Here is a 26,635-nt window from a genome sequence, read left to right as displayed (position 1 = left end):
CTCCACCCATCCCGCACACAGACAGATGCGCGCCGGTGACCGTGGAGCCACCCTCAGGACCCCGCTCCACCCATCCCGCACACACAGACGCGCGCCGGTGACCGTGGAGCCACCCTCAGGACCCCGCTCCACCCATCCCGCAAACAGACAGACGCGCGCCGGTGACCGTGGAGCCACTCTCGAGACCCCGCTCCACCCATCCCGCAAACAGACAGACGCGCGCCGGTGACCGTGGAGCCGCTCTCGAGACCCCGCTCCACCCATCCCGCAAACAGACAGACGCGCGCCGGTGACCGTGGAGCCGCTCTCGAGACCCTGCTCCACCCATCCCGCACACACAGACGCGCGCCGGTGACCGTGGAGCCACTCTACACCCTCGAGACCCCGCTCCACCCATCCCGCAAACAGACGCGCGCCGGTGACCGTGGAGCCACTCTACACCCTCGAGACCCCGCTCCCCCCATCCCGCACACACAGACGGGCGCCGGTGACCGTGGAGCCACTCCCCACTCTCGAGACCCCGCTCCCCCCATCCCGCACACACAGACGCGCGCCGGTGACCGTGGAGCCACTCTACACCCTCGAGACCCCGCTCCCCCCATCCCGCACACACAGACGGGCGCCGGTGACCGTGGAGCCGCTCTCGAGACCCCGCTCCACCCATCCCGCACACACAGACGCGCGCCCGTGACCGTGGAGCCACTCTCCAATCTCGAGACCCCGCTCCACCCATCCCGCACACACAGACGCGCGCCGGTGACCGTGGAGCCACCGAGACCCCGCTCCACCCATCCCGCAAACAGACAGACGCGCGCCGGTGACCGTGGAGCCACTCTCCACTCTCGAGACCCCCCTCCACCCATCCCGCACACACAGACGCGCGCCGGTGACCGTTGAGCCGCTCTCCAATCTCGAGACCCCCCTCCACCCATCCCGCACACACAGACGCGCGCTGGTGACCGTGGAGCCACTCTCCACCCTCGGGACCCCGCTCCACCCATCCCGCAAACACAGACGCGCGCTGGTGACCGTGGAGCCACTCTCCACTCTCGAGACCCCGCTCCACCCATCCCGCACACACAGACGCGCGCTGGTGACCGTGGAGCCACTCTCCACTCTCGAGACCCCGCTCCACCCATCCCGCACACACAGACGCGCGCTGGTGACCGTGGAGCCACTCTCCACTCTCGAGACCCCGCTCCACCCATCCCGCAAACACAGACGCGCGCCGGTGACCGTGGAGCCACTCTCCACTCTCGAGACCCCGCTCCACCCATCCCGCACACACAGACGCGCGCCGGTGACCCTGGAGCCACTCTACACCCTCGAGACCCCGCTCCACCCATCCCGCACACACAGACGCGCGCTGGTGACCGTGGAGCCACTCTCCACTCTCGAGACCCCGCTCCACCCATCCCGCACACACAGACGCGCGCTGGTGACCGTGGAGCCACTCTCCACTCTCGAGACCCCGCTCCACCCATCCCGCACACACAGACGCGCGCTGGTGACCGTGGAGCCACTCTCGAGACCCCGCTCCACCCATCCCGCACACACAGACGCGCGCTGGTGACCGTGGAGCCACTCTCGAGACCCCGCTCCACCCATCCCGCACACACAGACGCGCGCTGGTGACCGTGGAGCCACTCTCCACTCTCGAGACCCCGCTCCACCCATCCCGCACACACAGACGCGCGCTGGTGACCGTGGAGCCACTCTCGAGACCCCGCTCCACCCATCCCGCACACACAGACGCGCGCTGGTGACCGTGGAGCCACTCTCGAGACCCCGCTCCACCCATCCCGCACACACAGACGCGCGCTGGTGACCGTGGAGCCACTCTCCACTCTCGAGACCCCGCTCCACCCATCCCGCACACACAGACGCGCGCCGGTGACCGTGGAGCCACTCTACACCCTCGAGACCCCGCTCCACCCATCCCGCACACACAGACGCGCGCTGGTGACCGTGGAGCCACTCTCGAGACCCCGCTCCACCCATCCCGCACACACAGACGCGCGCTGGTGACCGTGGAGCCACTCTCCACTCTCGAGACCCCGCTCCACCCATCCCGCACACACAGACGCGCGCTGGTGACCGTGGAGCCACTCTCCACTCTCGAGACCCCGCTCCACCCATCCCGCACACACAGACGCGCGCCGGTGACCGTGGAGCCACTCTCCACTCTCGAGACCCCGCTCCACCCATCCCGCACACACAGACGCGCGCTGGTGACCGTGGAGCCACTCTCCACTCTCGAGACCCCGCTCCACCCATCCCGTACACACACAGACGCGCGCTGGTGACCGTGGAGCCACTCTCCACTCTCGAGACCCCGCTCCACCCATCCCGCACACACAGACGCGCGCTGGTGACCGTGGAGCCACTCTCGAGACCCCGCTCCACCCATCCCGCACACACACAGACGCGTGCTGCGGACCGTGGAGCCACTCTCGAGACCCCGCTCCACCCATCCCGCACACAGACGCGCGCTGGTGACCGTGGAGCCACTCTCCACTCTCGAGACCCCGCTCCACCCATCCCGCACACACAGACGCGCGTCGCTGCGGACCGTGGAGCCACTCTACACTCTCGAGACCCCGCTCCACCCATCCCGCACACAGACGCGCGTCGCTGCGGACCGTGGAGCCACTCTACACTCTCGAGACCCCGCTCCACCCATCCCGCAAACAGACAGACGCGCGCCGGTGACCGTGGAGCCACTCTCCACTCTCGAGACCCCGCTCCACCCATCCCACACACACAGACGCGCGCCGGTGACCGTTGAGCCGCTCTCCACTCTCGAGACCCCGCTCCACCCATCCCGCACACACAGACGCGCGCCGCTGCGGCGTCCCATGATGCCGAGCGGCCGGCGCTCCGGACCACATTCCGCTGCCTGTCGCTGAGGCTCGGGCGATGATGGGGAGCATCGCTTTCTGCGTCGCCCTGCTGCTCGGTGAGTGTGGGACATCTCACTTGCAAACGCCGAAATCTTATGTCGACGACGATGTGAGTGGGGTGTGGTGTTACGGACGGAGGCTTCTCATCCAGCCCAGCCTTTCTCTTTGATTTAGCCTCCCCCCTCGTCTTGCCCTGGCCCCTGGCCCTGCGCCCGGCTCCGCTCCTTGGGGTTAAGGAGCTGCGACGTCGGGTACCGCCCGCATTGCACCGGATTTCGGCACACTCCCCGCGGCTCCGGTACCCCATGGAGCACCGCTGTCTGCTCAGCCTTCCATGGCTCCTCCCTTCACCAATTCGGCAAGATGTCAGATGCAAGCGATATTCGCTTCCTAAACAACAGTATCCGTTCTTTCTGCCCTGCGCTGGAAATTAACTGATGCAGTGTTAAAAGTTTGGTCCGTTAGGATCAGCCCTAACCCCACCATTGTTCACCATCAGTTTCGATCAGAATGTGACTTGTTTATTGCTAAATGCTGTTTTTTAAAAAAATTATCACAGGAATTAATTTTCATAAATCCTGATAAATTTACAAACTGATGTTGACGGTATTGAATGAATTACTATTTGCAGTAAAGTAATAGATTAAAAAATGATTATTTAAAGGCAATAACTGGATGCAGCAACATTTAGGGTATTTGCATAACAATTTCTCAAAAGTGGCTAAGTATTTAGACTATGCAGGAACTTCAGATGCTTAAAACTTTTAAAATGCCAGATTACATTCAATTATTTTTCAAAAAAAATTAGCAAGAAAGACGTATAGCCTTTGCCTTCCTTCATAAATAGTTGAAATTTTCAAGAAACAGTGCCAAATAGATACTTGAGTACAGAATTCTCTGTTTATCTGAGACATGAACAAGGGACAAAAGTACACAGCTAGTTCAATATTCATTTATTTGCTTTCAGCACCGGGAAAAAGCTGCAGCTTTTCCGAGTTTATTGAGCTGTGAGTTTTGAAATCAATTTAAATTTTTATGTAAGTAATTTAATGCAATATAAGCTATAAGGAGACATTGTTCAGACTTGGATTATTTCTCTCTGGAGGCTCAGAGACTGAGTGGTGACCTGAAAGAAGATCATCAAATTGTGAGAGGTCTAGATAGGATAGGTAGTTGGAGGCAGTTCCCAAGGCTGGAATTGACAAATAGTCGAGGGCATTATAGGCCAGTTAGCCTGACTTCAGGGTTAGGAAGTTGGTGGAGTCCATTGTTAAGGACAAGGATTTGGGTACTTGGAAGGACATGATAAAATAGGGCATTGTCAGCACAGTTTCCTAAAGGGGAAATTCTTGCCTGACAAGTTTAGGGTCATAGTCATAGAATATTGCAGCTCAGAACCAGGCCCTTCAAACCATCCAGTCCCTGCGGAACTAATTGCCTAATCCCATCAACCTGCAGCAGGACCATAGCCCTCCATTACCCCCATCCCATGTACCTATCCAAATTTCTGTTAAATGTTTCTCCCCCACTTCCACTTGCAGCTCATTCTGTACTCTCACCACCCTCCAAGTCAGGGGTTCCCAGCCTGGGGTCCATGGACCCCTTGCTTAATAGGATTGGTTCATAGCATAATAAAGGTGGGAAGCCTCTGCTCTTAAGTGAAGAAGTTCCCCTTCATGTTCCCCTTAACATTTCACCTTTTACTCTTCGCCCATGACCTCTAGTTCTAGTGTTACCCAATCTCAGGTGAAAAAAATCCCCTTGTATTTACCTAATCATACCCTCATAATTTTGTATACCTCTATCAAATTCCCCCCTCATTTTCCAATGTTCTAGGGAACAAAGTCCAAACTTGGTCAACCTTGGAATATTGGAGTTGAGAAGGACGACAAACAGCCATGATGAAACGGCGGAGGATAAAAGTTTTTAAAAGAGACGTATGAGTCACCTTTTTGGCATAGAAATTGCCAGAAACATGCTGCCAGGACTGGTAGATGCAATAGTGTGTTTAGGAGGCATTTAGATGGAGACATGGACATACAGGGAGTGGAAGGAGATGGAGTACATAAGGCAGATGGAATTAGTTTAATTTGGAATAGCAGTTGGAACAGACATCTTGCACCGAAGGGGCTGTTCCTGTGTTCAGATGAATGAAATCCTTTTAGCCAAGGGAGAAGTTACAAGGATGGCTCATGAAGCATAATAATCTCACTACAGAGAAAGTGGGGATTAAAGATTAATATGTTGGTGGTTGACGATAAATGTAGTGTCTTTTACGTTGACTGGAAAAGTATAATTTGTTAGTTACAATATAGTTGGTTCCTAATTTGCTTGGGACTTGGGCAGAGAGTGCTTTCACATGGTCTAAGGTGGAGATGGACAATGGCAACGTTTGCCCTCTATCAGACAACCATCTGCGGAGTTTTGTGTAAAAGTTGTAATTTTATGGCGTGGTCTTCCAAAATAAAATCATCTGTGCTGCCAAAAATGTGCTGTAGTGTAGTGAAGCTGAAAGCAGAGAGTATATCTTAGTGCTTCACCCGGAACAGTCCAATATCAGGTTATGCACCTGCCATGGCAAGGGCTTCAGGAAAGGGCAATCATTGCAGTAATTTTTATTCTCTTCTTCCAGACCTTACAGATAAAAAAAATTATGTTATGTGATATTTTCCAAGGCATTCATAGTCCTTCCACCCCTCCCCCCCCATCAAACTTCCTCATCAATCAAGTGGATGTCCAAAGTTAGTTGGCTTGCATGCCTGTAATGAATTGGCACTGGGATAGTACAAAGAGTCAAACACCAGAAATATGAGTTGTCTCAGAGAGGAATGGAATGAACAAAGATCCACTGCTGTTACAGCAGCAGCTTGGGAGAGTCCATTTGTAGAAGAAAATCAGCTCCATGAGACCTTAGGAGGTTTTTAGATGAAATGTGCATGTAGAAATTTGTTAGCAATACCAATACTGTAAACTAAGTTTAAAATCTCTATAAAATTCATGCATTCTATTACGGTAAAGTCGAAGAGTGATTCTCTTTCCTGGGACAATATCTAACCGATGCATTACTTGTACTCTACTCGGATTTTATTTTTACTCATATTGTTAGCTATTGATACTTCAGCAATAAATAGCCTGTTAATTTGGTGTTGTTTTGAAAAGTCTATTTAGTAAGCCTGACAGATGGCGTTCAAATCAAAATATGGGAGAATAATGGAATCAACAGTTATCGCATTAGCAGGAGTAAGACTGCTAAGGTGATGGAGGGTGAGTCTGGTTATGTCAGAATGTGTTTAATAGAAGTCACGGTTATATAATTTGTCTTTAACACATCAATTTTGTTATAATTGTGTTTGTCTTCCTTGTTCTCTAACTATTAAAACAAATGCTGACATTTTGATTACATGATTTCTTCTAAATGAATTTACTGGCCTAATTCAGTTGAATGCCAGCTTAAGCTTGCACTGTTTATGCCTTTGTTTTTACTGCAATACAATGGATTCTGCTTAATTGGGACACATTGGACTAGTACATTTTGGCCTAATGAAGCAGCTATCCAACTAAGCCAAAGTTTCATGGAAATAGTTGAAAAGGTATAAAGAAAAAAAGGCAAACGGCAGTTTAATGTGTAACAAATTATGTATTTAAATAAAATGGGGAACAGATTTGCACACTACCAATACAACTGCTGGCATTTACTTGGACTTTCAGAATGCCTTTGACAAGGTGCCACACTCATGGCTGTTAAACATGATATGAGCCTATGAAGTAGAGACCAGGTACTAGCATGGATAGATGATTGGATGACTGAAAGAAGTTAAAGAGTTGTGATAAAGAGGGCCATTTTCAGGATGGCTGGTGACTAGTAGAATTCAACAGGATTGGGTGTTCAGACACCCAGGTTATGCATTAATAATCTAAGTGAGGGAACTGATAGCATGTGGCTAAGTAGATGAAATCAAGATAGGTAGAGAAACAGATAGTACCACAGAAGCAAGAGTGCAAAAGAACTTGGCCCTGTATCTCAGCAAGAAGTGCTGGCCCTGGAGAAGATTCAGAGGACATTCACAAGAATAATTCTAGCAATGCAAGGTTTAACATATGAGGAAATTTGGATATCTCTGAACTTGTACTCAATGGAGTTCATAAGAGTGAGGAAGATCTCATTGAAACATATTGCATACTGAAAGGTCTGGATAGAGTGGACATGGAGACGATGTTTCCATTAGTTGGAGAGTCGAGGATTTGAGGGCACAACCTTAGAATAAACAGACGTTTCTTTAAAATTGAGATGAGTTCTCTAAAATTGAATTCTTCAGCCAGAGGATGGTGAATCTGTGAGATTTGTTGTCACAGAGTGCTGAGGGGGGCGAAACCATTAGATATATTTAAGGCACAAATTGTCATCTTTTTCATTGGGAAGGGGTTTAAGGGTTATGAGATGAAAACAAAAGAATGGGGCTTTTAAAAAAAATTGGGCATAATTGAAAGGGTAGACTCAGAGGGCCAAATAGCCTAATTCTGCACCTATGCCTTATGGTTTTGTAAAGTGGACACTTTTCTAAAGGATGTAGACAGATTAATGCACACAAAATGCTGGAGGTGTTCAGCAGGTTAGGCAGCTCCTATGGGAATAAATAAAGTCGATGTTTTGGGCTGAGAACCTTCTTCAAGACTGTGTAGACATATTAGGTGGGTGGACAAAAAATTCAGATGAAGTATAATGTGAAATGAGAGATTTATTTTGATAAGGAAGAATAATAAAAATGCTGAGAAACTTCTAAATGATTGTGTGCAGAATGTCTGAGGAAAGGCTCAATACAAAATGCATTTAACAGGAAGCATTTGAAGACTAATGTGATAGAAGTTTTTATTATAAGTAAGTTGGAATTTAAAAAAAAAGAAACTTGCACCAATCGTACAGGGTTTTGAGTTCACATATGGATGGTGTGTATAGCTTTAGTCTCTACCCCTGCAAAATGACATTTTTTTCCTTGGAACTGGAAGCATCAGAGCCTGGCAGGGCAATGACAACCTGTGCCAAGCAACTGGTGGGTCTGTTCAAGGACGTCTTTAATTTCTCAGAGCTGCAGTGGGAGGTTCCCACCTGCATCAAAAGGGCAATATCATCTACTCTGATGAAGTGCTTTCTGAATTTTGTCATGGCCAGAGACAATTCCTACATAAGCAAGGACCTGGACCCTCTGCAATTTGCCTATCACCACAATACATCTATAGTGGCCGCAGTATCACTTGAGTTTGCACTGGGCCTTGGACCACCTGGACAACAGTAATACCTACATCCGGCTGATGTTTATTGATTACGGCTCAGCATTCAACACAATCATACCCTCAGTTCTAATCAATAAGGTCCAGAACCTGGGCCTCTGTATCTCCCCCTGTCATGTGGTTAGAAATGACCCCTCCTCATCACTGACAGTCAACACAGCGGCATTTCAAGGATGTGTGCTTTGCCCACTGCTCTACTCTCTCCGCACTCAGACTGGGCTGGGCACAGCTCAACCGCCATCTATAAATTTGCCTGTGACACAACTGTCGTTGACGGAATTTCAGATGATGGTGAGGTGGTGTACTGGAATGAAAAAGAACACCTGGTTGAGTAGTGTCACAACAACAGACTTGCATTTAACATCAGTAAGACCAAGGAATTGATTGTCAGTTTGACTGAGGAAGGGGAAGTCGTGGGAACACACACCAGTCCTCATCAAGGGATTAGCAGTGGTAAGGGTGAGCACTTTCAAGTTCCTGGCTGTCAACAGTTTTGAAGATCTATCCTGGTCCCAACATATTGCCATAATTACAAAGAAGGCACAGCAACGGCTACATTTCATTAGGAGTTTGAGGAGATGGTACGTCACCAAAGAAGAGCCTTCTGCCTGGGTGCATCACCGGCACAGGATCGGAAACACCTGCAGAAAATTGTAAACTTAGTTCCATCATAAGCACTAGCCCCCCCCCCCCCCCCCCAACATCAATTACACCTTCAAAATATATATTGTAATTATACTTAAGAAAAAATTATTATGTACTGCAGAACAACAAATTTCACGACATGTGCCTGAGTTATTAAACCTGATTCTGACTCCAGAGCAATGTCAATTTCTGGAAGGAGATTGAGAAGGATGGTTATTGTCTACGGAAGTTTTGAATTTTGAGTGGTGACTCCACTGAAATGTATACCATTGCAGCAGGTTCAGTTAGAGACACTTCTGCTGAGTGGAAAGTCTAGGGCCAGTTTCATGGGTCAGATATTTAGATCTAAAATGCAGCCTTTGTTTACTCGAAGTGTTGTGACATCTTTTGGAAGTTTTTCCCAGAGCCTCTAGAATTATTGTCTGTCGAAGCTGAGATAGATAAATATTTGGACACAGCTGCAATGCAGGGACATTGGATCAGCTTCAAACATGAACTGTGGAATTCATATTATCTTCACAAGTGAGAGAACATATTCTACTTAAGATTTTTTCTTGTATACCTAATTATTTAAAGGACTCTGCTTTAATTTGTTTGATTCTTGTTTATTTCTGAGATGTGAATGTTACTGTCAAAGCCACCATTTATTGGTCATTCTGGAGTGCCCTTGAGAAGATGATGGACAGGTTTTTTAAACCACTGCAGACTCTGACAATGCTGTTGGGTAGGGAATTGTGAGAACTGCTGCACTACTCTCATCCAGGCAATGAAGAGAATTCCATCATACTTCTCACTAATAGACAATGGAAAAGCCTTGAAGTGTCATGTATCACAAGTTACCTGTTTTCTGACCTGTTCTTTGAGCTGTGGTATTTATGTGGAAGGTCCAGTTGAGTTTCTGTGACCCCTGGGATGATGGTGAACTTGCAGTTGGCAATCCCAGTGAACGTCATGGATAGGTGTTTGAATTATTTACTTTGAGATAATAATTTATGGTATGAACATTACTTGTCACATCATTCCAATGTTGTCTATGTCTTGCTTCATGCATTCAGACATGGGCAACTACACTTAGGACTTGCAACTTGGAAGTGAACATTGACTATCAAATACGCTCATTTCTGAACTTATTTTAGAAGAAGGTCACTGATGAAGAAGCTGAAGATGATTTGGGCTCTGGACAGTACCTGGAACTACTCCCAGTTGTATGTTCAGGGGCTGGATGAGTTAGCTTCCAACAATGACAGCCTAGAGCCAATGCATGAGGTGGACTTTCACCACTGGAGTATTTTCATATTCATGCTCAATGAACTCAGTCTTACCAGTGTGCTCTCTGTCAAGCTCAGTCATTCTCATCTCACCTGTTGGATTTAGCGCTTTAGTCCACGTTTAGACCAAGGCTGTAATGAATTCTAGCATCGAGAAGATCTTGCAAAAGTTGAAACTCGACATCGAGGAGTAAGGGTCAATTGAAAGCACTGTTGCTAATGACTTCCATCACTCTGCTGATTGAGAGTAGACTGGATGGGTGGCCAGATTTAGCCAGGTTGTATTTGTTGTTATTCTTGTGAAAAAGATAATTTCCCTCCCATCGTCCGATATGTAAATTGAGTGTGATGTTTCACTCTGCTGCAACAACTGCAATTAACAGACTATGATGTAGTAACTTAGTAAGGGCTTTAAAGCATTAGATGATATCAAGCACATGATTTAAAACAGTACTTATCAAAAAAATTTAAAGCAGTACTCCATACTGTTGCTCCAATCTGCTAGTTAAATTTTCAGATGAAACGACATTGATTGGCCTTATCTCAAATAATAATGAGGCAGCCTACAGAGAAGAAGTCACCTCCCTGACACAGTGTTTTCAAGAAAACAGCCTCTCCTGGTTGAGAGGATCTGGGGTTGAGAGGGTGAACAGCTTTAAGTTCCTCGGTATACACATCACCGGGGATCTCACGTGGTCTGTACATACCGGCTGCGTGGTGAAAAAAGCACAACAGCACCTCTTTCACCTCAGACGCTTGATAAGCTCAGCATGAGTCCCCAAATCCTAAGAACAGTGGCACAATTGAGAGCATCCTGACTGGCTGCATTACTGCCTGGTATGGGAACTGTACCTCCCATAATCACAGGGATCTGCAGAGTGGTGTAGACAGCCCACCGCATCTATGGATGTGAACTTAACATAAGAAATAGGACTAGGAGTAGGGCATCCGGCCCATCAAGCCTGCACAACCATTCAACAAGATCATGACTGATCTGTCCGTAAACTCAGCTCCATCTACCTGCCTTTTCCCCATAATCCCCATAATGCTTCCCTGGGCAGAAAATTCCACAGATTCACCACTCTCTGGGAAAAACAGTTTCTCCTCATCTTCATCCTAAATCTTCTCCCCTGAATGTCCCTAGGGACAAACCTCCCACTATTCAGGACAGTCACAGTAACGGGTGCGTGAAAAGGGCCCATTGGGGACCCGAGTCACCCCAATAACAAACTGTTCCAGCTGCTACCATCCGGGAAATGGTACTGCAGCTTTAAAGCCAGAACTAACCGGCTCCGAGACAGCTTCTTCCACCAGGCCATCAGACCAATAAATTCATGCTGAAACAATTGTATTTCTAAACTATATTGACTGTTCTGTGTACAGGGTTTCCCCGCTATCTGAAAGTAGACCATTCCTACGAAACCTTTCGTAAGCCAAAATGGCATAAAGCGAAGAAACTACAATACCATTAATTTATATGGGAAAAATTTTTGAGCGTTCCTAGACCCAAAAAATAACCTCCTAAATCATACCAAATAACACATAAAATCTAAAATAACACTAACATATAGTAAAAGCAGGAATGATATGATAAATACACAGCCTACATAAAGTAGAAATAATGTGAGTACAGTGCAGTTTCACTTAGCAGAATTGGGAAGACAGCGAGTACACTGGAAGGCTCACACATTTTTCTATCATACAGTTTTTTTTAAGCACTCAAAACATCCTGCAAACCTGCCCTAAACCTATGTGCCCTTTCAAAATTAAGGTCGTACTCTTCTGCAATCATTTTAGCACTGTCAATTGTCGCAAAAATCTCAGGCAGTTCAAAGCTATGGTGGCTGGATGCTGAGATGCTGAGTGTAGTTCCCGGGGAAGGAGCTTGGCAGCTCCACTCACTGCTCGGGTGTGCACTGCCTCTGTAACGGCTCTGTTCAAAACAAACGCTGAACGCTATTTTCGCTTTTCGCCACTCTCGCTGCTCGGGTGCGCACTGCCTCTGTAACGGCTCTGTTCAAAACAAACGCTGAACGCTATTTTCGCTTTTCCCCACTCTCGCTGCTCGGGTGCGCACTTCCTCTGTAACGGCTCTGTTCAAAACAAACGCTGAACGCTATTTTCGCTTTTCGCCACTCTAGCTGCTTGGGTTGCGCACTGTCTCTATAACGGCTCGTTGCAAACAAACACTGAATGCTATTTTTGCTTTTCGCCTTTTTCGTAAAAATGAAAATCCTCTTCGGATTTCTTTCGGTTAGCAAAAACCGGTACTAATGTAGGTCTTTCGTAAAAGTGAAGTGGCATAAAGTGAACTTTAAAAAAACTGGTGATGCCTGTGTATCTTACTGTACATATAATTTATTACAAATTTACTATAAATTGCACATTGTACATTTAGACGGAGATGTAACAAAGATCTTTACTCTTCATGTATGTGAAGGATGTAAGAAATAAAGCCAATTCAGTACAAAAAAAATTAGATTTTGCAGATAGCATTCAGCAGTATCGGTCTTTTTCCCAAATGCTCTATTGGCACAAACAATTTGATATTGTTTAGATTTTGCAAAAACAAAACTAGTGAGTTGATAAAGTACTGATCTGTTTGTAGTTTGTTGTAAATCTGGGCACATGGGTTAGTGACTGATTCACTATTGGTTGTAAATTGTGGCAAATACATTAAATCTGTGCTGTTGCTCAAAGTTGCAAATTTTGTTTATATGATCCCCTCACCCTGCCATTTCTACGCCACCTGATGTTGTTCATTCACTTAAAATTGCCTTAGCTGTTCTTTTAAAAACAGAATGTCACTTTTTGAATTTTGATTGGTAAGTTATTGTCAGAGTGAAATTCTGCAAAGGACTGGAAGGTGGCACTAGTGCAATTGATACCCAAGGGGATTATTTGCATTACTGAGACATTGCGCATTTTATAAGATTTATTTTAGTCCTTCCTTAAAAGCTGAGATTTGGGCGGTAGGTGTGTGAAAGTGTGTGCATTGTTCTCTAAGGCTGCGTGAGCGTTTGTTTCAGATTGTGACAAAGAAAACTTCCTGTGCAGGCTTTGCTGAGGTCTGAAAGCAATCTGCCAATGTTGATTGGATATAACAGTCAATTTTACAGGAACATTTAAAATAATTTGAAACTTTAAAGTGGTTACAAAAACAATTTTGGTATAAAATGCAGTCAGTTTTAAATACAGAATAGTACATAGTTTAAGGTGCTGGCATTACGATCAATCCTGTCGGTAAGCTGACAGTTTTGATTACATCACTGTTATTTCCATTTTCCTTTCCTTCTCGTTACGTAGGCCTTAGAAATGTGTTAAATTGTTTATTCCTTTTAGTTTTGAGTATAGACTAAATTTTACACTTCTCTCATTAGCTAACTAGCATTTAGAGGCTACATTTGCAATAATTGATAAAATGTGTTGTTTCTGCAAAATTATTCACTGTTGCCTACGTGTACTGTGAAATCACGTGGGACAAATTGCAAACCGTGATTTTTAATTGTATTTATTCCTGATTGGATAAAGAGTGAAGTGATTAAATCCCATTAGTGGGCAAGGGTTACACAAGTAGTCTTATAAATGTAGCCACCATAGCTGATTCCATAATTAGAAGGAAAGGTGGGTGTTCCTGTAGAGTCTTTGTGAATCCTACGTATTTTATTACCGCTAAGGTGCCAGAGTACAGGACATCATGTAGGGATGTAGGGGAAGGGATCACACCAAATATTGTGCTACCCCTTCTGTATCAAAGACATAACTAGGGATGGGTTTTGATCCCACAGTCAAACTCTCAGCTACCAGAAGGAAATTAAAAGCTGGACCTTAGATTTATGATTACTCCCAGTGTCACGTAGAACCATAGTACACTACAGCACAGTACAGGCCCTTCAGCCCTCCATGTTGTGCCGACCCATATAATCCTTAAAAAAGTACTAAACCCACACTACCCATAACCCTCCATTTTTCTTTCATCCATGTGCCTGTCCAAGAGGCTCTTAAATACCCCTAATGTTTTAGCCTCCACCACAATCCCTGGCAAGTCATTCCAGGCACTCACAATCTGATGTCTCCCCTAAACTTCCCTCCCTTAATTTTGTACATATGCCCTCTGGTGTTTGCTATTGGTGCCCTGGGAAACAGGTACTGACTATCCACCCTATCTATGCCTCTCATAATCTTGTAGACCTCTATCAAGTTCCCTCTCATTCTTCTACGCTCCAAAGAGAGAAGTCCCAGCTCTGCTAACCTTGCTTCATATGACTTGTTCTCCAAACCAGGCAACATCCTGGTAAATCTCCTCTGCACCCTGTCCATAGCTTCCACATCCTTCCTATAATGAGGTGACCAGAATTGAACACAATACTCTAAGTGTGGTCTCACCAGAGATTTATAGAGTTGCAACATGACCTGTCTACTCTTGAACTCAATTCCCCTGTTTATGAAGCCTAGTATCCCATAGGCCTTCTTAACTACCCTATCAACCTGCGCAGTGACCTTGAGGGATGTATGGATTTCAACCCCAAGGTCCCTTTGTTCATCCACACTCTTAAGTAATTGACCATTAATCCTGTACTTGGTCTTCTGGTTTGTCCTTCCAAAATGCATCACCTCACACTTGTCTGGATTGAACTCCATCTGCCATTTTTCTGCCCAACTCTGTAGCCTGCCTATATCCTCTTGTAACCTTTGACAACCTACAGCTCCATCCACAACTCCTCCAATCTTCGTGTCATCTGCAAATTTACTCACCCATCCTTCTACCTCTACATCCAGGTCATTTATAAAAATCACAAATAGCAGGGATCCCAGGACAGATCCCTGAGGCACTCCACTAGTCACTGATCTCCAGGCAGAATACTTTCCTTCCACAACTACCCTCTGCTTTTTTCCTTTAAGCCAATTTTTTTATCCAAACAGCCAAGGTTCCACGTATCCCATGCCTCATGACTTTCTGGATGAGTCTTTCATGTGGGACCTTGTCAAATGCTTTGCTAAAGTTCATGCCCTATCCTCATCAATTTCTTTTGTTACCTGTTCAAAAAACTCAATCAGGCTTGTGAGGCACGATCTTCCCTTCACAAAGCTATGTTGACTATTCATGAGTAGACTGTACTTCTCCAAATGCTCTTGGATCCTATCGTTAAGAATCCATTCCAATAGTTTGCAGACCACCAACGTAAGACTCACCGGTCTATAGTTCCCAGGTTTCTCCCTATTACCTTTTTTAAACAAGGGAACTACATTTGCCATTCTCCAGTCCTCTGGCACCTCCAGTCCTCTAGTAGAAGGAAGATGTGGAAGATCTACATGTGACTTGAGTACGTTATGGCAGAGAGGGTCTCGGTTTCTTGGGACCAATTTTAGGGAGGAGGTGCTGGAGAATTCCAGTTTGCAAGATCTGGGATCTGTGTCCTCACATGGAGGTTGACTAGTGTGAGGGTTTAAGCAAAGTTAATGGGCTGGGTACAAACTTATAAAAGAAGAACAGAAGGAGTATGAAATGATGCTATGTTGGATAGGAGCAGTCTTGTGGATTATGTGGAAGACTAACAGGGTTAGAATGTCCATTTATACACAATATGGTGAGTATAAATAATTGTCGGAATATGACCTGATCTTGGTAAAGCAATTTTGATATCCAGGCCCTGCCCTCTTCTGACTACTACCATCAGGAAGGAGGTACAGAAGCCGTGAGTCCCACACCACCGGGTTCCGGAACAGTTATCACTCTTCATCCATCAGTCTCCTGAACTGGCATGGATGACTTCAGTCATCACTACTCTGTGGTCTACAGACTCAGTTTCATGGACTTTTTGCAACTTGTTCTCAGTATTATTTTACTTCATTTGCACAGTTCATCAACTTTGGCACATTTTATTTGTCAGTTGTCATTCATATAGTTTTCCATAAAATTCTACCGTGTTTGTTTTCCTGAAATTGCCTACAAGGAAATGAATCTCAAGATAGTATATGGTAACATATAAAGTGGCATGCAGAAGTTTGGGCACCCCAGTCAAAATTTCTGTTACTGTGAATAGCTAAGTGAGTAGAAGATGAACTGATCTCCAAAAGTCATAAAGTTAAAGGTGAAACATTCTTTTCCACATTTTAAGCAAGATTAGTGTATTATTTTTGTTTTGTACAATTTTAGAGCAGAAAAAAAGGAAAGGAGCACCATGCAAAAGTTTGGGCACCCCAAGAGATTTAAGCTCTCAGATAACTTTTACCAAGCTATCAGACCTTAATTAGCTTGTTAGGGCTATGGCCTGTTCATAGTCATTGTTAGGGAAGGCCAGGTGATGCAAATTTCAAAGCTTTATAAATACCCTGATGACTCCTCAAACCTTGTCCTAACAATCAGCAGCCATGGGCTCCTCTAAGCAGCTGCCTAGCACTCTGAAAATTAAAATAAATGCTGCCCACAAAGCAGGAGAAGGCTATAAGAAGATAGCAAAGCATTTTCAGGTAGCCGTTTCCTCAGTTCGTAATGTAATTAAGAAATGGCTGTTAACAGGAATGGTGAAGGTCAAGTTGAGTTCTGGAAGACCAAGAAAACTTTCTGCGGGAGCTGCTCGTAGGATTGCTAGAAAGGCAAATCAAAACCCCTGTTTGACTGCAAAAGACCTTCAGGAAGATTTAGCAGACTCTGGAGTGGTGGTGCACTGTTCTACTGTGCAGCAACACCTGCACGAATATGACCTTCATGGAAGAGTCATCAGAAGAAAACCTTTCCTGAGTCCTCACCACAAAATTCAGTGTCAGAAGTTTGCAAAGGAACATTTAAACAGCCTGATGCATTTTGGAAACAAGTCCTGTGGACTGATGAAGTTAAAATAGAACTTTTAGGCCGCAATGAGCAAAGGTATGTTTGGAGAAAAAAAGGTGCAGAGTTTCATGAAAAGAACACCTCTCCAACTGTTAAGAAATGGGGTGGATAGATCATGCTTTGGGCTTGTGTTGCAGCCAGTGGCAGGAGGAACATTTCACCGGTAGAGGGAAGAATGAATTCAATTAAATACCAGCAAATTCTGGAAGCAAGCATTACACTGTCTGTACAAAAAAAAAGCTGAAGGTGAAAAGAAGATGGCTTCTACAACAGGATAATGATCCTAAACACACCTCAAAATCCACAGTGGACTACCTCAAGAGGCGTAAGCTGAAGGTTTTGCCATGACCCTCACGGTACCCCGATCTAAACATCATCGAAACTTGTGGATAGGCCTCAAAAGAGCAGTGCATGCAAGATAGCCCAAGAATCTCATAGAACGAGAAGCCTTTTGCAAGGAAGAATGGGCAAAAATCCCCCAAACAAGAATTGAAAGACACTTAGCTGGCTACAGAAAGCATTTACAAGCTGTGATACTTGCCAAAGAGGGTGTTAATAAGTACTGACCATGCAGGGGCCCAAACTTTTGCTTTGAGCCCTTTTTCCTTTTTTTGTTATTTTGAAACTAAAAGATGGAAATAAAAAAGTAACCTTAAAATATTAAAGAAATCTGTCATCTTTAACTTTATGCCTTTTGGAAATAGGTCATCTTTTACTCACCTAGCTATTCACAGTAAAATAAATTTTGACCAGGAGTGCCCAAACTTTTGCATGCCACTGTATGTACTTGGATAATAAAGTTACTTTGAATTTTGAAATGATAAGATTGGACATCGTATAGTTGTACAAACAAACTGTTCAGTGAAGTTGGGTATTGATAAACAATTGGTGGCATTGCATCAGTGATGCCAGTGAAATGTTGGAAAAAGAGAGTGCGTTTGAGGAGGACAACGACATGAATCTATCTGACTGGAATTAAGAAGCAAACAGGGTATCATAAGACAACTGGGAGCATTCCATGAGTTGATACAAAAGTTTCTGCAGATGCTAGACCCCAGAGCAACACACTCTAAATGCTGGAAGAACTTGGCAGGTCAAGCATCGTTTATGGAAATGAATAAACAGTCAACGTTTCAGACCAAGACCCTTCCTCTGGACTGAAAAGAAAGGAGGAAGATGTTCTCTAGGTCTTGGGAATAATGCCAAGAAGTTGGGGGGGGGGGGGCGGGGAAGGAACCTGCAGATGTGCGCGATGTGTAGTGGTGATATTGGGAATATTCCCAATAAATAATCACTGAGGTTAAAGTAGAGGGAAGGGGGTGAGGAGTTTCTGGTATGTTTTGAAACTATTCCTTGACCCACCCAGGAGGGAGGCATTGCAGCATGAGAAGGGTCCAGAGGGCCAAGTGGCTGTGGGAGAATGTGTGAAACACAAATTAAAAGGTTAGGATTGGTCATAGAGAAGGGCAAGGAATTTCTGAATGAAATTAGCACCCTTTCACTTTGGTCCTGTTGCATGGTTTCAACAGGAAAATTTTGGCATTTACTTTCCCCTTGAAATCCTTGACGTGCTGAGTGTCTTCAGTAAATTGTTTGTTAATCCTTCATTTAGGATGAGAGGCATTTGTTAGGGTAAAATCAAACCCCGGGGTTACAGGCAAAACTCTTAAAGAATGTGTGATCTTCATAATGGGACTATTTTGTATATTTCAACACTTGTGGAAGGATTCCTGAAATGACAACAGTGATGGACAATATGCTAAAGCAAGAAAAAAGATAAATTAATAAACAAGTTAAATGCAGCATCTTGACAAGTGAAGAAAGAAAACAAAATAGAAAATGAACTACTATACAGAGTATTTAACAAAAACTCAAAATCATTGTCTGGTATGTGAGTAGATTGGAGCAAGAGGAAACTACAAGAGGAACTCTATGAGTCAAGTAGCATCTGTGGCGACACGGATGGTTGATGTTTTGGGTGGAGACCCTGCATCAGGACTGGGAACAAAATCACAATCAGGCTTGATGCAGCAACATATCATCAGCATATGTTGTGAAATTTGTTGTTATGCTGCAGCAGTACATTGCAATGCCTAATAAAAAAAACCCCTAAATGACAGTAAACATATATTTATATTAAAAGTTAAATAAATGGTGCAGAATGAAAGAATAAAAATAGTGAGATAGCGTTGATAGGTAATGAAACAAGAGCAACTGGGGGGAGACCCATGTGGTCGTAGAGAGGATGTGGCAGCTCCACACAGTAAGTGCTTGGAGTGAGGATTGAATATTTCATATAAGGGAGGTAAAGACCTGAACCTTGCTGTGGTTTGTTGGCAGTTTCAGCCTGGGTGATGCAGTGAAGCAGCAGGTAGGGCTGCTTTCACACATCTTCTGCAATCCAAATTCAATCCTGACCTTGTCCCACTGTGACTGCAGGTCCTTTTGTTTCCTTATCCATCCCAAACGTGTGCTGTTAATTGACCACTATAAATTGCCTCTGGTGCAGGTGGATTGTGGGTGAGAAAGGTTACAGGAGTGGAGAGGGGAAATGGGGATGGTCTGAGAGTCAGCATAGACTTAATAGACTGAATGGTCTCCAAGAGCATAAGAAAATATGAAGAATGTATGAGGTCTGGGTCTTGATTTGAGATTTACACCAGATTGAACACAATGCAGCCAAAAACAATTTCTGTCTGTGTCTGTTCATAAGTTTGAGCTTGTGCCTAGTACCTAGTCTCTTGTGTAAATGCATATTAAGTGCTGGTCACTTTTGAGCCTGGTTCTTGCTAATCTGCTTTAGCTCCAGGGTTGGCATTTCCTTGATTTTACAGTTCACTCTTTGCATTCAAATGCTTCCATGGCCTTCTCCCTTTCTCCTTATCATTTTCCATCCTACAACCTCACTGAATCAAATGCTGGGGCTATGAACATCGTAGAGGGCTGTCAAATGTTATGGCAGAATATAGATTGGTTACAGAGGTGGGCAGAGAAATGGCAGATGGAGTTTAATCAGAGCAAGTGTGAGATGTTGCACTTTGGGAGGTTTAATGTAAAGAGAAGAATATAGTTAATGACAGGGCCCTTAACAAAGGGATCTTGGAGTCTAAGTCAGTAGCTCCCTGAAACTGACCATGCAATTAGAGAGGATGGTAAAGAAAGCATTACATTGGGCATTGAATGTGAGTCAGGAAGTCATGTTGTAGTCATTAGGCTGACTTTGGAGTACAGGTTTCCCCCCGCTATCCGAAGGTAGAAGGTTCTTATGAAACAGATCTTAAGCCAGAATGTGGTAGAGTGAATAAACAATTACCATTTATTCATAGAAACATAGAAAATAGGTGCAGGAGTAGGCCATTCAGCCCTTCGAGCCTGCACCGCCATTCAGTATGATCATGGCTGATCATCCAACTCAGAACCCCGTACCTGCTTTTTCTCCATTCCCCCTGATCCCTTTAGCCACAAGGGCCATATCTAACTTCATATGGGAAAATTTGCGAGCGTTCCCAGACCCAAAAACTAACCTACAAAATCATGCCAAATAACACATAAAACCTAAAATAACAGTAACATATAGTAAAAGCAGGAATGATCTGATAAATACACAGCCTATATAAAGAAGAAATACTTTTCTGTAATCATTGCAGCACTGTCTAGCGTAGCTTATAATCTCACTATGTATAATTTCACTATGTAGCGGAAGCAGTCTCACCAGAAGCAGTCTCTCCATTAACCTTTAAACTATTAAGCTGCCAAATCATTCCAAATAACACAAAAATACACAGCTTATATAAAGTAGAAATAATGTATGTAAGTGTAGTTTCACGTAGTGGAATTGGGAAGACAGCGAGCACACTGATGATGGTGTGTTAGGCTGAGTTGTTGGAAGTTGGGGTGCTCAGCAATTTTTTGTCCAATAAATTGCAGTTTCGTCACAGTTAAACAATTGCTTATATGAATAACCACCTTCTGTAATTATTTTCTTCAGTTCTGCTGGGAACTTTTCAGCAGCTTTAGTATCAGCTGAAGCACTCTCTCCAGTAAACTTTAAGCTATGAAGCTGCCCTCGCCTCAAAAACCGATCAAACCACCCATGACTACCTTTAAATTCCACTTTCACAACACTTTCATCACCACCGTCCAGTGCTTTCTGTTTCAGCTTATTAAAAAGACTGACTGATTTCTTCTTAAGTATAAGGTAACTTAACGGAACACCAGGCTTTGTACACCCATCAATCCACTCAAGCAATAAACTTTCCATTTTATCCATTATTGGATGCCGACTAAGACCACTTTGCTATGAGCAGAGCCAACAGTAAATCTTTCTAAAGATTCTTTCTTTCTGTGTACAAATAGTGCGAATGATTCAATGCACGGACAATGTCCTTACTTCGTTCACCATGATCGAAACGCTTAATTATGTCTAGTTTTACACTAAGTGTAACACCCTTATGAGCTCTTTTAGGCTTTTCCGATACCTTAGAACTCATCTTGCTAACAGATGCACAAAATGAATTGACATAAAGCACATGTTTAAGCTATGGCGGCTAGAATGCAGTTCCGGGGGAGCAGCTTGGCTGCCTTTCTCCGTAACAGTGAAAACACCTTCTGTTAGTGAAAACAGGTAACTGATATAGGTCTTTCGTAACAGCTAGGAGTTGTAAAGCGAACGTTCGAAAAATGGGGGTCATCTGTATTGGGTGCAATGCTGGTTCCCCATTACAGGAAGGATGGAGACAGTTTGGAAAAGGGTGCAGAAGAGGATTATCGTGGTGATGCCTTTGTTAAACGGTATGAGCTACAAGGGGAGTTTGGATAAGCTTTGGCAACACATACGACCTCTTTTAAAAAAAAAAGTGCCACCCGTGTTTGCTTTGCTTGCTTTCTCTCGAGCACTGGAAGTGAGACTTGATAGCAATTTATGAGATTATGGGTTGATAGTCAGAATCTTTTTCCCAGGATAAAAACTGTCAAGTACACAAATGTAAGTTAAAGTGAGGGGGCAGAGAGATGTGGAGGATGTTATTTTGCACAGAAAGCGGTAGGCACCCATTGCTTGGTGCAGATATTGTGGATTTAAGGGCTTGTGACTGTGCTGAATTGTTCTCTGCCCTTTTAGATCCCAGTACTCTAGTTGTAATCTCTTCATTACTTCCTTCCCCTCATTTTTTTCCTCTCTGATATGCTCCTCAAAATCTACTTTTTGACCAAATAATTGATGATCTGTCCTGATATGTATCTAACTTAGTCTTAGATATTGTACTGCTCAAATCACCACCAAGATGTAAGTTTATCATTCATGAGTTGTACGAACCAAGGAATTGGAGGCCTTTTTTTTAATAACAACAGTCATATAAGGCCATAAGACTTGGGATCAGAATTGTGCCTTTCAGCCCATTGTGGCCTGCTCCACCATTCCATCGTAACTGTATTATTTTCTCTCTCACCTTCATTCTCCTGCCTTCTTCTTGTGACCTTTGACACCCTGACTAATCAAGATCTTCTCAACCTCTGCTTTCAATATACCCAATAACTTGGCCTCCACTGTTGAATGGCAGTGAATTCCACAGATTCACTACTCTCTGGCTAAAGAAATTCCTTTTCATCTCTGATCTAAATGAATGACCCTCTTTTCTGAGGCTGTGCCTCTGGTCCAAGACGAGAGTGTTGAGGATGACACCTTGAATGTTCTGCAGGCTGCTCAGAAAACTTATAAATGTATCTCTTTTGAATTACTCTTGCTTCAATCAGCAGCAGGTAATTTACATTTAAGAAATGTATTTTTGAACTGACTTAATCAACTACAGATTTCACAATCTTCTGAAGCACTTAGCTGACTTAACTCTCCAGCAAGCAGGTATGGCACCTTTAAGTGGACTAAGGTTCATCGCCATGGTTGGAAGCAAGGTGAGGGGCTGGGGTTACTCTAAGCCAGTCTGAAACACCCTCTATCTAGCAAAAGTGCAGTCGCTGGAGAAAAAGACTAAGGACCTGGGAGCAAGATTGCTGTATCAAAGGGAAATGAGAAATTGTTGTGTTCTGCTTTTTACCGAGACATGGCTTACTCACAGCACACCAGATCTGGCGATCAGACCTGTAGGCTTCCTGATGCACAGGATGTTCTAAACTGCTGATTTGGAAAAGGCAAAATGTGCCAGATTTGTTGTGTGCATGTTCTCCCTATCTTGAACAACTAATGATCAAGTGCTGACTGTTCTATTTACCATCACCAAACAAGGAACAGTCCACCCCAACGCATTTCAAATCATAGTCAGGCACTTGAATGAGACTTGTTTAAAGAAATCTCTGCCCAATGACCATCAGCACCAGGGGTCCGAACACACTAGAGCCCTTCTGTAATAAGGAATGCCTATATTTCCATTCCCAGACTGCATTTCAGGAGATCTGATTACTTGTCCTTCTCCTACCTGCATACAGGCAAAGACTAAAGAACAAGGCTCCAGGGATGAGGACAACAAAGAGGTGGTCATAGGAGGCAGAGGAATGGTTACAGGATTGCTTTGAGTTGGTGGACTGGGCAACCCTTCAAGGACTCATCAGTGGATCTGAATGAATACATCAGGATTATCATGAGCTTCGTAAAAACACTTGTAGACGAGTGTGTCCTCACAAAATCATTCTCCAACCAGAAGCCCTGGATAGACAAGGAGACCTGCAATCTGCTAAGGGCCAGATGAGAGGCACTCAGGTCTGGCACTAAGGAGGATAGATGAGGTCCAGGTATAATCTCTGCAAAGGCATCTCACAACTTGTGGACTCATTTTCAAGGACTCTTCATCTCAAGTTTTTGATATTTATTGCTTATTTATTTATTCTTATTTTCTCTATTATGTATTTGCACAGTTTTTTATCTTTTGCACATTGGTTGTTTCTCTGTTCTGATGCATATGGCCTTTCATTGATTTTATTATGCTTCTTGGATTTATTGAGTATGCCCACAAGCAAACAAATTTCAGAGTTGTATGCGGTGACATACATATACCTTGATAATAAATTTACTTTGAAGTTCTCCACTACCAGGAACTTTCTCTCCATGTCTACTCTCTTGAGGCATTGTGAAATTTGATAGGCTTTAATGAGATCGCTTCCCTAACTCTTCTAAACTCCAGTGAGTATAGGCCCAGAACCATCAAATGCTTCTTCTATGCTAATCCTTTCATTCATGGAATCATTCTCACGAACCTCCTCTGTACCCTCTTCAATGCCAGCACATCTTTTCTTGGATGAGGGAATCAAAACTGCTCACATTATCCCAAGTGTGGCTGGACCAGTGCTTTATAAAGCCTCAGCATTATATCCTCATTGTTATAGTCTAGTCCTCTCAATGTTAATGCTAAAATTATATTTGCCTTCCTTACCACTGACTCAAATTGTAAGTTAACTTTTAATGAATTCTGCATAAGGACTCCCAAGTCCCTTTGCATCTCTGATTTTTGAATTTTTTCCTCATTTAGAAAGTACTTTACACCTTTATCCCTTCTACTAAATTGCATGACCATGCACTTCCCGACACTGTATTCCATCTCCCACTTCTTTGCCCATTCTCCCAGTATGTCAGAGTCTTTCCAAAGAAGCCCTGCTTCCTCAGCACTACCTGCCCCTCGACCTATCTTTGTATCATCTACGAACTTGACCACCAATCCATCAATTCTATCATCCAAATCATTGACATTTAGCGTGGAAAGAAGTGGTCCCAACACCGACCCCTTGGAACACAACTAGTCACTGGCAGCCAATCAGAAAAGGCCCCCTTTATTCCCACTCTTTGCCTGCTGCCAGTCTTCTATACATGCTCGTATCTTTCCTATAATACCACGGGCTCTTCAGCAGTCTCATGTAGAGTAACTTCAAAGGCCTTCTGAAAATCCAAGTATTTTATATAACATCCAATGACTCCTTTGTCAATCCTGCTTGTTATTTCCTCAAAGAATTCTAGCAGATTTGTAAGGTAAGATTTCCCCTGAAGGAAATCATTGCTGACTTTGTCATACTGTTTCCAAGTTCCCTGAAACGTCATCTTTAATAATGGACTCCAACATCTTCCCAATCACTGAAGTCAGGTGAACTGGCCTATAACTTCCTTTCTTTCACCACCCTCCCTTCTTAAAGAGTGGAATGGTATTTGTGATTTTCTGGTCCTCCAGAAATATTTCAGAATCTAATGATTCTCAAAAGATTATTACTAATACCTCCATAATCTCTTCATCTGCCTCTTTCAGAATCCTGGTCTGTAGTCCATCTCATCCAGGTATCCTAAGCACTTTCTCCTTAGTAATAGCAAGTACATTCACTCTGGCCTCTGACACTCTCAAGTTTCTGGCATTCTGCTAGTGTTATCCATAGTGAAGACAGACACAAAATACTTACTATATTTGTCCACTATTTATTTGTCCCACATTTCCACCTCTCCAGCATCATTTTCCAGAAGTCTGATATCCACTTGCATTTCTGTTTTACTCTTTAGGTATCTGAAAACTCTTTTGGTATCCTGTTTTATATTATCGATCATCTTACCTTCATATTTCTTCTTTTCTGTCCTTTTGGCCTTTTTTTTAAGAAGCCTTTTGTTAGTTTTTAAAAGCTTCCCAATTCTCTAACTTCCCAATAATTTTTGGTATATTATATGCCCCCTCCATGCTAATGTGTTTTCTTTGATGTCCCTTGTCATCTATGGTTGTGTTATCCTCTTTAGAATACTTCATCTTTGGGATGTAGTGATTGGGGGGGGCATCTGAGGGATTACAGACTTAATTTAAAAAATGAATTACTTTTTGTAACCTCATAATTGATTACAATGATCATGCAATCACCTTTTTTTTTTTGCTAACCCACCATCCTCTAAGACATTGCTCGAAGTGCGATATAGATGTTGAAAAGCAATGTGACACTTCTATATATGGCATATCATGAGAAATCTGGACTGACAAAAACATCCTATTTCTTGGCCTGGTCTGCACATTATTGCCTTTCATTACTTTAGTATAGTGTTAGCTAGTACGATTCATATACTCTAATCATGCAGCAATGTTTATTAATTAGTTTTCAATGGGGTAAAGTTCAAAATCTACCCTTTTGAATGGTCTTGACCACATTTCTATACCTACAGCCCAACTGAGATATTGCTGCTCCACTTTATGTACCTTCAGGCAAAGAGTCAGGTTTTGCATGAGTTAGTTTGATGTTGTAACTGTCCCCTTTATTGATCACAGTGCTTGCTGTTGAACTTTAACAGAAGGCAGTTGACTGTGGTCATTAGTCCATAAGAAAAATGGCAGGAGCTGACCAAATGGAAAACAAGTGCAGACTTTATAGTGTGGAGTATCTGAAGTTTGGATTTGTACCAGCATGAAGCAACCAACAGCAGTCAATGTGTGTTGTGTGAAAAAGTTTTCACATCATTCAGCCTCCTTGAACAGTCTGATAAAGGAAATAAGAACTTGGCTTATTTTCAGTCACTTCGGGAAAAAGTTCAGAAACACTTTAAAACACGTTTGCCAGCACTTCACTACAAAACAGTGATGGTTTGCATGCTTTATACAATATTTCACTGCTCATTGCTAAATCTGGAAAGCCTCATAGAATTGGAGAAGAATTGATTCTGCCAGCAGTAAGGGAGGTTCTGAGTAAGGTTTTGCATAAGTCACCAGACCAAATAATAAAGTGATGCCACTCAGCAACAA

General features: G+C 43.9%; 1 protein-coding gene across 3 annotated transcripts in view; it reads left to right on the top strand.

The window, feature by feature from the left end:
* Positions 1-2,829: 2,829 nt before the first annotated feature.
* Positions 2,830-26,635, top strand: part of sgce (sarcoglycan, epsilon) — a 92,005-nt gene continuing 68,199 nt past the window's right edge. Inside the window, exons 1-2 of one of the 3 annotated variants that reach the window (XM_059972566.1) lie at positions 2,905-2,959; positions 6,063-6,167. In XM_059972566.1, coding sequence (XP_059828549.1) covers positions 2,920-2,959; positions 6,063-6,167 — 145 coding nt within the window. In that variant the 5' untranslated portion in view covers positions 2,905-2,919. Of the gene's footprint in view, positions 3,013-3,870; positions 3,911-6,062; positions 6,168-26,635 lie in introns of all 3 variants that reach the window. The other 2 variants (XM_059972568.1, XM_059972569.1) reach the window with 2 other exon arrangements.

Source organism: Hypanus sabinus, chromosome 6 (assembly GCF_030144855.1).
Source record: "Hypanus sabinus isolate sHypSab1 chromosome 6, sHypSab1.hap1, whole genome shotgun sequence".
In the NCBI taxonomy this organism is placed as follows: domain Eukaryota; kingdom Metazoa; phylum Chordata; class Chondrichthyes; order Myliobatiformes; family Dasyatidae; genus Hypanus; species Hypanus sabinus.
Note: the sequence above shows the minus strand (reverse complement) of the source record. Positions and strands in the feature narration are given on the sequence as shown.